Here is an 11,621-nt window from a genome sequence, read left to right as displayed (position 1 = left end):
ATGATTTCCCGGCTATTTCTTCTGGCGCATTTTAGTTTGTTGATAGCTTTTTCTGAAAATGATGGTTAAATAAGTACGGTTTGTGGATAAATTAACTGTGTTGATTGTATATTTATTTCTCCTTAATAAATACTTCGTTATACGGTTATATACTTAGCAGATTTATTATGCTTATTAGTAAGGTACTCTATCTATTGGTGCCATAAAATTTGTGAATCACAGTTCTAGTAAATCTCCTAAAACGTTTTTAGGGTTCCGTACCCAAAGGGTAAAAACGGGACCCTATTACTAAGACTTCGTTGTCTGTCCGTCTGTCTATCTGTCTGTCTCCAGGCTGTAACTCAAGAACGGTAATAGCTAGAGAGTTGAAATTTTCACAGGTTTTGTATAGCTGTTGCCGCTATAACAGCAAATACTAAAAACAAAATAAAATAAATATTTAAGGGGGGCTCCCATACAACATACGTGATGTTTTTGGCCTTTTTTGCTCTATATCAAAAATGGCAACTTACAGGTAGGTATTTTTCTCAAAGTCCTTAGTTATATGTGTACTTTAATATTTAATTTTAATACCAAAATAAAATAAAAAATTAAGGGGGGCTCCCATAAAAAATACACAATTTTTTGCCTAATTTTGCTCTATAATGGTACGGAACCCTCCGTGCGCGAGTCCGACTCGCACTTGGCCGATTATTTGCATTGGCATCGTAATAGAATCACACGTATCACGTCAAACGGGTAACCTTCACGATTTACACAAGCAATAATTTTATTTCTACTGCCTACACTTATTCACCTTCATTACCTTTTCATCCCTCGTAGTTTGTAATCCTGGCGAATTCTTTGTTTTGTACAACGAACGAGGGCAAATCGAATCTAGAATCTAGACGTTTTAAGTAGGGACGATTTCTTTGTAGGGCTTTTCAAATATAGGTTGAAACTACAGTTAGGTACTTACCTCAAAAGATTGTTAAACCACATAGAAGTGTATAACAGACATGGCATGTCGGGGCAAACATCGCGGTCAAATTATTATGAGTCCACTTCGGGGTTGCCGATGGCGATACTGCAGTTTCTTTTATAAAGATTTTTTAAATATACTTCATGCTATATCCCGAATTATGTGTATGTATACGTCTACGACGTATAAGACATAGGTATACGTCTTTGGTAAATAATTCGTATTTAGGGCCTGTTTCACCACTTCCTGATAATGTGCCAGATAGGCTTATTTGACAGATTCTCTATCTGTCAAGTGGTGGATAGCCTTATCAGGAAGTGGTGAAACAGGCCCTTAAAGGTTGTCGCTAAAGTAGTGCTTAGGTACTACGTAACTTATTTCAGACGTCTCGTAGCTCACTAGATTGTATAAATGTTAAGTTTGGTGTGTACGATAAAGATGTAATAATAATTGAATACAAAAAATCACAGTAATTTACCACATAGGCACAAAGCGTTGCGCTCCATCAAAATATTTGAAAAGGCTTATTGTTATAGGAGAAAAGCGTCATTATAGGAATATAATAGCGTCTGTACAATAATAAATAAAAATGAAAGAACAACCGGTACAAACAAAAATGTGTGGAGTCTATCCATTTTTATTTCTTCTAAAATTGTTAATACTTAGTCTTTTAGTGTCTTGTGGGCGCTGAAGGTCCAAAGGGCAAGTGTAGGACCCAGAAAAAAATGGGGGCGTTGTGTAAAGGCTTCGGGGGTTATTTATAATTATTTCATTTGATCTGGATGCATTTTGAATTCAACCAATGGGGGCGGCATAGCATAATTTGTTCTCAAAATGGGCAGTAGACAAAATAAGTTTGGGAACCCCTGTTCTATAGGGGTAGGGAACAAAAGATTAACTTTAGCTAACTTCAGTCACTGAGTTACACGGAACTAAATTTTTTTCATTAAGCCCCAAGCGGCCACCGGCGGCCGCGTAACAATTGAATATCTATTGTGTCTCGATTTCCCAACGATCGAGGTAATCGAGGTATGTTAGATTCCTATTATAAGCTATATTTCCTATAAATCCCCAAGCGGCAGCCGGCTGCCGCATAACAATTGAAAATCTATTGTGTCTGCGATACCCACGATGGAGTTGTTAAAATATATCGTGTAGTTATAAGTTTGTAACATGCATCAAAATGAAATCGTCTTAAATTAACAAATGACATGTGTCGCACGGTGCACATTGTTGTTACTATACTTATCTACTATGTTGGGGAAAAATGGTTTATAGCTGAGTGCTACACAAGTTTTTAAAAAATCTATGAACTTTCGAAAACAAAAAAATGCTGTATAAAGTTATTGAAACGCCTCCATTGATTTATGAAACACTAATTTATTTTGACTTAGGTTTAAATAATTTAGTACCTTTACAACCCTTGTTAAAACATAATTTCATGTTTTATATGCATGAGCTCGTTCGACTATTGCTCATTCAAAGTTTAGATTGCTTCTTATCCGGTGCAGGATGGCAAAGTATAAAGAAAAAGTTAAAATTAGAAAACAAGAAAACATACGAAAATTAAGACCAGGGAAAAAAACTCGAAACGCGAATACAAAAGTTAACGGATGTTTACAAAAGGAACTGAAACACTCCACTACACATACGATACCATACTTGGTAGATGGTAGAATTAATAACATGGAAAGGCAAGTAAGAAATTAAAACATTTTAACCCTGGATCCCAGGTAACATGGAAATTACGTAGTCGGTTAGGTACCTGCCTAATAGGTCTATTACGCGAAGACCCCACGCTGCCGAAATATGAAATTTCACAGTAATCGCTTTAACCCTGTTTAACGCTGATTAAATAACAAACAAACTGGCAAAGTTCCGCGCAAAATTAGGTTTTGCAACGGGACAGATACAGCATCATTACAAATTATTTAGATTTATTACATTTGACTGCCATTATAGTAGAGGAGAGGAGGGTGCTATTTTTGTAGTCACTCGAGCGTCATGGAGACCTAGTAGGTTTTGTACATTAGGTAAAGCTGATAAAAAAATAATAAAAGTGTTTTTTATTTCTGAACCCACCACGGGTTCAGAAACTGCACCCATTTTCAAGTTTTGAAAAAGAAAATATATTTAGAAAATTGCTTATTTATATCAGTTATAAATATATTTTAGACAACAAGGACTAAATCACTTAGCTTAGTGCAAAATAAAATATCTGCGAAGCTTAGTTAGGAAAATATGAAGCTTTATTTTTTATATTTTAAAATGTCCCTACAGGCTTACTTAACCATTGAATCGTCAGTGCTTTATATGGAAGCTTTTTTGGGGTATATACTTAACATCCCCTATCTTAACCGATTCAGTGCGGTGTCATTTTTGGCAATTTCACGCGCCTGGCTGCGAACAAATATTTCGTATCTCCTCTGAGGCGCCTACCGCCAGGAACTTTGATATCTCCTCTCGGGCGCCACCCGCCAGGGATTGTAATTTATCGCTGTTTCGTCTGTTTCCAATTGTTTTTCTTTTAGTAGCGACCCAAAAGCGAACGTGAACGGAATTATAGTTCATTTCAAGTATTTAAAAGTGATTATTTACGTGTACAAACAGAAATGGAAGGTGAGTAACTTATTTTTATCAGGTGTTGTAAACCTTTGGCTATATTGATCAATTTATTTTCGTTTTATTGTAGAACGGGATATTACATGCTAGTCATGTATGACGCCAAAAAATGTATCTACTTTTTATAGCATTTTATCAACAAACAAACGTTGTTTAAGTGGTAGTTTTTGAATAAAATATCTGAATTCAGCAAATCAAATCAAAAAAGGAAATGATGTATTCTACGAATAATAAAAACTAAGAAAGAGTAACTGCGTCAAAAAAATCTTCCGCGAGCTACAAAAAGAAACCAGAATACATGCATACTTAACTGAATTTAGCGCTCTTTCTTAAAAATATTGTAAGCGGGTATGTCATACCCTGCCACATACTCCTTGTTACATTTTTTCACCACACTCTCGCCGGGTTAATAACACCACCAACTTTAGAAATGTTTGTTTCATACCCGTGCGAAGCAGGGGCGGGCTGCTAGTTAGTTATAAGAATAAATTATGTTGATGTGAGATTTTGCTGGTGTTGGCGTTATATATTTATAAAATGTTTAGGACTCCTGAAGTGTAAGTTTTTATTCAATATCCTAAAACTAACACTGTACAAGTAAAATACGTGACAAATAAAGCCACTTTCATTAAGGGGAAACCTCTGAAAAATGTAATTTCATCATAGTTTTACAGTTAAACATTTTATCTCCTCTCGGGCGTCACCCGCAATACAGAAAAGCTACCGGTGACATCCGCACGGAAACAGTTAATCTGACAGATCCGAACACATTTCAATATTTTAAAAAAATTAACCACCATGTGAGAAATCTGATTTCTATACCATGATAACTAGACACATGTTGAAAGCCTACACAAGCTTAATCTGACACGCTCGAGCTGCTCCCAAATTCCCTCTTCCCCTCCCCAACTATTACCTATTACCTACCTATTTATTAATGTTGATAAATTTTATCTATTATTTATACTAACCTAGAAATATTATTACAGGTTATTCTGGCTAACTAGTTTCATATGCTGTATAGTATTCGCTTTTTTACTACTCAGTATGCAATATTGGAGATATGTTGTAAGTATATATTTTTTATTATATAGGAAGTATATATTTTACAACACTTTTTAAAGGGTTGTTTAAATACTTAAGTAAATAAAAAATAACGCAAGATCTACTTATACCTATATTTTCACAAATAAAGCTAAAAGTGATTAAAATTTTTGTGTATAAGATACATACTTAAACCTTTAAGTATCTTCTAGCGAAAGCAACTAACGGAAAATGATATTATTCTTTTTCAGACGGCTCCAACGGTTGTGAGTGTGGAAATGAACTATTTCGACTGGAACGTATCCTACCCAGCTATCACATTATGCCCCCTGTTCAGACCGGATACATCATACATCAGTTTAGTTGTCAAGTAATAATTATTACTTTCAAATCAAATGCTTTGTTTTACGTTGCACTAATTAAACTGTGTTTCTTGTCATTATTTAATACCATTTCTACAAATAACATAATATTTACAAACAAAACCATCTCATACCTACTGAATCACGTCGCACGCTACCTAAAACAGTATTAGTACAAAAAACTAAATTCTACGCCGCAAATCATAAATTCTACCCTTCGTGGTGATTCATGTTGGTCTTTGAGGTGGTAAATATTCCTCAACTTCAATATATCACAGGCTTAAGGCTCTAAACTAACAGTAAAGTTTGGTAATAGAATTTTCCAACTGACTGAACTAAATTGTTGAACTTCAAATTTGCACACGTGTAGTTTCAATTGAGACAAATCCCGCTATGAATTGGAATACTGAGCAACAAAGCAGCTGAACTTAAAACTTTAAATTCATCAAGGTATAAGAAATTAACTGCACATCCTACAAGTGTGCATGAAAAGTTTCGTTCAATTATGCATAAGAAACTTTTTAGTTTTATATAAGTTTTAATTTTACTTTAAAATTGAAATAAACTCATTTAATACAGATACTGTATTAAAATCAACATTTTATTTGAGAACTATTTTATATTATAATAATATCGAAAGAAACCATAGTAAACAAAAAAATTAATATTTTACGTTGTCTAGTTACAAAGTAAGCTACCTGCTCACAACTTTCATCTCCTAATTCACTTAAAGCTTCAAATAGTAAGTGTAAATAAACCTCGCAACGAAACGAAGAGTCTGCGTGTGTTAAACAAGGTTTCATAACGAACTTTTGTTTCAACAAACATTCGATTTCTCCGAGACTTTGACAAAACTTGAACACCAGCTTACTTTTATTTTACACTCGAGTTTCGTGATTATATAATCCGATTCGCGATACGTATACTTTGTATTTGTATTAACTTTGGCGTTTGTTTCAGTGAAACGTTTGAGAAAACCGGTTTAAACTTGGACAGTTATTTGTGGGCAGTTTCACAGAGCGCAATGGATACCTTGGAATACTTTGATTTAAAAGTACCAAAGGAACTTCTGCCGGTGAAATATTTATTGTTCAATAGGTTTTTACCATTTGTTTTTACTGGCTTCATTGACTAGCTGTTGTTATCGGTAGTTATACAGTGTGTAACAAAAATAAGTAATAATACTTTAGGGTGTGTACGTGTTCCTTGTAGAGAGTTCACTGTGAAAGTAGCAGCGCTAAAAGACGAAAAAATTTTTTCACTTTTATATGGGCAAGGGCCCGAGAGTCACGAGTTTCTCCATACAAAAGTGAAAAAAAATTTTGGTCTTTCAGCGCTGCTACTTTCACAGTGAACTCTCTACAAGGAATACGTACACACCCTAAAGTATTATCACTTATTTTTGTTACACCCTGTATAACAGCAATCCCCAACACGCTTTATCTGGACTTTATCAATTATCTGTGGCCCGCGTGATGTTAAACCATTTTGAAATTCACGCCCACCGACAAAATAATATAAAGTGGTCTTGAAAGTCGTGATTTTTTCCCCTTTTAAAACATTAATTTAAAGAACGTTATTTTCTAACCCTAAAAAATTTTTGTTGTGGCCCACGACACCAAGATCAAAACATGTAGGCCCGTATAAAAAGAGGTTGGGACCACTGCTCTATAAAATAAGTATTTTGTATACTTCCACGAAAAAAATATATTTTATTATTACGAATTTACAGACATCATAAATGAAATTTTGGCCAGTTGTTAAGGAGCTACGATAGAATAAACAATCCTTCATACGTATATTGCGAAAATTCACTTTTCCTTTGATTTCCGTAGTCGTGAATAAATATTTTTCAGTGTGACTCGGTTTGAGATAAATATCGTTTTCAGCTTATTAACCCGAGAGAGTACGCGTTAGTAGCAGCGAAAATGTTTAGATTAATGGGAAATAGTTTGCACGCGAACCGTAGAGCACCCATCTTGGTAGACGCAGCCATGACGGAAATGGGAATGTGTCATATAATTAACTCGAATGTGGCAATATTTGATAAGCCAGAGTAAGTAATTATATTACAGAACATTTACTTGATTCGCTAGAAGTGGCTAGAGCTCGAGGATCCATAGCTCTTTAATCCTAACTGCTAGGGAAAAAATATTCTACACAACTTACATAATATGTATCTAAATTGTTCAATAATTTTTTCGTCGCTCTGTAAAGAATTTTTCTATTCCAGGCATTGGAACGATTCGCTGCGATACGAAAGAAGAAACATTGATTTGTCCGTATACGATAAAGATTTCTTCGTTGAGTTGAATAATTATGCAAAAGTTTATAAGGCTTGTATTATTTTTTATTGTTTATTTGAGCTCACTTGGAACTACATATTATGTTTTTTTCATTTAGGTCGCGGTACTTTTATCCAATCAATTTCCATTTTCCAGGTTTTCATACATAGTCCAGACGAAGCACCGATAAGAACGACACCCTCTTTTACTTTTGATTTCGAGGGCATTATGTCCTTCGGTCTATCTGTATGGAGTACCAGAATATCAGAGGAATTGAGACATCAATCACTACGCATTAGAAAATGCAGGTAACACGCTTAAGACGACGACGATTTGGGGTTTATTATTATTTTTTTGTTAACCTATGCTGTCTCACCTGCTGGTAAAGGCCTCCCCAGACAAAGAGAATATAATCACTACGTTTTATCCCCAGAGTCCATTGTTTTTCTTTTTTTTCTTTTTATACAGGTTGTTAGGGTTAACACCGTTATCCTTAAAGCCATCAAATGAGCCCGTAAAAAAAATTACCTCTTCATACCCATTACATCGTCATACCCACGACGGATTTTTTCGAGTTCCCAGCATTGTTCTCATAGAAAGTTGTTCATTTTGACGGGCTCATTTGATGGTTAGGATAACGGTGTTCACCCGAACATTCTGTATAGATGGGTAATAAATTAGGTTCTTGCTTTAGACATTACAATATATTATTCATTTAAGTAGTTCCAGTTAGATAACAATAAACACCCAACGCATAGCACTCTAACTTGTTAACAAATGTATTTATTACTTTATTTTCAGATTTACCACCGAGCCTCGCGGGAATAGATATCCGGTGTATTCGTACAATCATTGCATATTGGAGTGCCGTATAAATATGATTAAAAAATTATGCGGATGCGTTCCACATTTTTATAAGCCTTTAAGTATGTTTCCCAAAATCTGCAATTAATCACAAAAATCTCCGTACTGTAAAATCTGTCAAAATTATAGACCTGATTTGATGACGTCATTACGAAATACGATGCTATATCACGGATATTTGTACAGAGTTAGATACATTAATATCTTATTTTGTATTTTTAGGCCACGAACGAGTATGTTACGTCCAAGAACTTCTATGCGTGTTGAAATATCGACGTGAAATAGTTACCCTAGCTGCGACGGAGCAGACAAGAAAAGAGTTTCATTACTCCAAAGATATTCCAACTCATTCCAGAGACTGCGAATGCATAAACTCTTGCGAATTCGACCTATACTATAAAGATCGCGAGGATTACGAACCCATACGAGGAGTAAATAAATTGAGCATTAATATCACGTCTTTTCCCAAAGTGAGAATAGTTAGAGACATAATTTTCAGCTTTTATGATATTTTACGTAAGTATTGCTAATTTACTTAGGCATGTATTTAAATCAATATCTGTATATTCCCTTTTCTCGATCAAAATATTTGAAAGTTTCACCAAAAATACTGACTTGCACACTAATTATGCACCCTAAATAATACAAATTCAGCATACTATTTAAAGTTATTTGCGAAACTGTTTTACTGAACGAATAACTATTATTAAAATAGTATATCTAACAATTCCTTAGTTCAACAAACATACTACAACTTTTTAAAGGAAAACCATCACCTAAATTACTTTTAGGAACATCATTTATTCTAAATAAAACCCAATTTAATCTGTTAAGTTCATATAATTAAGAACACATAAAAATCATCAAGTGCTAACTTAACATGGACTAAACTTTGGCACAGTGAATGGTAACTTAGTTTATAAACAATACTAATAAACAAAGGGCTCCTTACCGATGTATTGCAAAATAATTAAGCCTCCGGCTTAGGAATTGCACTCTAGGGGTTGACAAGCTACTAAAAAAAAAGAAAAAAACAACTGGCTTCAACTATGAGTCGACGGAGCCCCGCTACGCAGAGCTCCTACTTCTGGGTAGTTCACAAAAAATAACCACGATGGCTAAGGCGGGAGCGTAGCGCAGCGTAGCTAATCTAACCTAACCCAATCAAATCGTATTGGGCCAACATTGCTAATAATTATTTAAGAATCATTAATAAATTTATTAACCCATACAATTACAATACAGTAGTGAATTTTGATAATTTTTCTTAATTTTTATCAAGAAACCTTGAATTATATAGTTTTGGAATGATAAAATCTTTCACCATATCTCATCATTATTACCAAAAATCTTTGTCGCTAACAAAGAAATATATCAAGATAATATATCTGTGGTCGCTAAAGAGTAAAGAGCGAGCGCAAAGGAGTGAGTGCGGCGTTAGACGAGGAAGCCCCAACATGTTTTTCAGTAAAACAGAGAAACAAAAAGAAAATAAAGTTAGGTTAAAAATATTTTAGTTGCACGATTTGTCAATTTGTAGACTTGTTTTGATAATAGAAATTGATTTTATTGTGGTGCACCTTTCGATATCGTTTTTAGAAATTCCGTTGTAAGATTGTCCAATTTAGAGTGCAAGTTAGTATTTTTGATAAACAATTTAAATTTTAGTTTTACAAATAATATATCCGATGTATGAACCATATTTTTGGTGTGAATTCGGTTATAAAGGTCGTCTCGTTTTGTATGATGTTTAAGTTTTTTTTGAAGGACATGTTCAGTTAATCAATTGTTTTTTTTTTTGATCAGCATTAGTTTTTCTGGTATGCATTCAGGTAATTAGCGGAGTTAAGGTAGTGTGCTGAAAAATTATTCTGATGTGCATTTAATAATATCCCATTTACTTACATTAGAGATTAAGACGATTGTAGACAGTAGGCACTGAACCGTTTCAACTGCTTCATCAGGGTCTGCGTTGTAGCGACTTTGCAAACAAGTTCCATTGCTCTTCCACATTTTCTGGTATTATAATATGGTGTATATGTAATGTCGACACTACATATAGGCGAACGCGTTGGCCGACGCGTTGGCCGGCGCGCTGGCCCAATGTGTAGAACGGGCGTTCGCGCGTTGGCGGTAGGTATTTCGCCCGTTCTACACATTGGGCCAGCGCGCCGGCCAACGCGTCGGCCAACGCGTTCGCCTTTATGTAGTACCGACATAAAGCAGTGCAGCAGCAAAACAAGCGTAAAAAAGCATTAAGCATTAATTAAAAGCATGATTCGAGAATGCACCTAAAGACAATGTTATGATCAGAGCAATAATATTATATTAATTAACATAGCATAATATATCAATTTCAGTGCGAAGCGGCGGTGTAATCAATTTATGCATTGGAAGCTCAATATTATCCATAGTGGAATTTATTGTAGTTATAATGAAGACAACTATTTGTATAACTATGGAAGCTTCAAGAATACTACCTTCCTTCTGTCTTAGGAACTAAACTACATAGAAAACTACACAAAAATATTTTTGGGTTATTTTCTAAACAGAAATAATTATAAAAGCAAAAAGTACTTTGTCATTATAATTTCTAGCATTGTAATTTTTAAATTTTCAAGCATTCTACTTTTAGGATTTTAATAAAACGAATGTTAAATATTATAAAAAGTTTATTGACTATTACAAAAATATTTTCTTATATTTACCGTGTCGTCTTCTTCTGCCAGTCGCTACCTGCACATTAAAAATACTATAATCAAGTATACGTTAATATACCTGTCACAAACTACACACACGGCCGCACTAGATACGTTTAATAATGATTAAACTTCAATATAATGTTTAATAATGATTAAACTTCAATATAATGAAGTGTTTGTCAATTAACCCATCAATACCCAAGCTGCAGCCGGCTGCCGCATAACAATTAAAAATCTATTGTGTCTGCGATACCCACAATGGAGGTGTTAATTTTCGCTTCATTATTTAACTTTATGGTCGGAACATGTCAATTCAATGTTAGTTTTGATCTGTCGGCTGGGTTTGATGTAACGCGACCAAACTACAATAGGTCCCCCATCTGCCTAAGAATCAACATCTCTGATAGTACATAGTAACTTGTTGGAATAGGGATGATGACAAGGTCAAAGATTAGCTAATTTTGTTAATAAAATAATGAAATCACGGTAAAAAATAAGTGTTCCCAAAATTTCAGCTTGATAGCATTTGTATTTTTTTTGTTATACGCCTTTAAAGTTGGAAATTCAAGTCGAATTTTTTTTCAATTAAATTTCTTAATATTTGTATACAATTCGATTACTTATGCAATTTAAAGCAACTTTTGTTATGAAACCACTTTCATAAACGCAATATTTAATATACCTGTCGAACAAAGTTGTCTCCCGATGCGTACAAACTACGAAAGACTGACGTCAGTCTTTCGTAGCACTTTGTATGGAGCGTTCCGGGCAGGTCTTTTTT

At 34.4% G+C, this 11,621-nt stretch overlaps 1 protein-coding gene across 2 annotated transcripts; it reads left to right on the top strand.

Moving 5' to 3' along the window:
* Positions 1 to 4,567: 4,567 nt before the first annotated feature.
* Positions 4,568 to 10,655, top strand: LOC121734245 (pickpocket protein 11-like). Of its 2 annotated transcripts, XM_042124724.1 has the most exons (8): positions 4,574 to 4,651; positions 4,879 to 4,997; positions 5,950 to 6,064; positions 6,879 to 7,045; positions 7,223 to 7,582; positions 8,076 to 8,200; positions 8,361 to 8,654; positions 10,499 to 10,655. In XM_042124724.1, the coding sequence occupies exons 1-8, from the start codon at positions 4,631 to 4,633 to the stop codon at positions 10,639 to 10,641; spliced, it is 1,344 nt and encodes a 447-aa protein (XP_041980658.1). In that variant the 5' UTR covers positions 4,574 to 4,630; the 3' UTR covers positions 10,642 to 10,655. The 2 variants fall into 2 exon arrangements, with proteins under 2 accessions (XP_041980659.1, XP_041980658.1); XM_042124725.1 differs by lacking the exon at positions 5,950 to 6,064 and having other exon boundaries at positions 4,568 to 4,651.
* Positions 10,656 to 11,621: the final 966 nt, after the last annotated feature.

This window comes from Aricia agestis, chromosome 15, assembly GCF_905147365.1.
Source record: "Aricia agestis chromosome 15, ilAriAges1.1, whole genome shotgun sequence".
NCBI lineage: Eukaryota > Metazoa > Arthropoda > Insecta > Lepidoptera > Lycaenidae > Aricia > Aricia agestis.
This window is presented reverse-complemented; position numbering and strand designations above follow the sequence as displayed.

Coding starts and splice junctions, on each gene's coding strand:
- LOC121734245 (XM_042124724.1), top strand. CDS start 4,631: ATGCAATATTGGAGATATGTT. Junction 4,998..5,949: donor TACATCAGTTTAGTTGTCAA/GTAATAATTATT, acceptor CGTTTGTTTCAG/TGAAACGTTTGAGAAAACCG. Junction 7,583..8,075: donor CTACGCATTAGAAAATGCAG/GTAACACGCTTA, acceptor CTTTATTTTCAG/ATTTACCACCGAGCCTCGCG.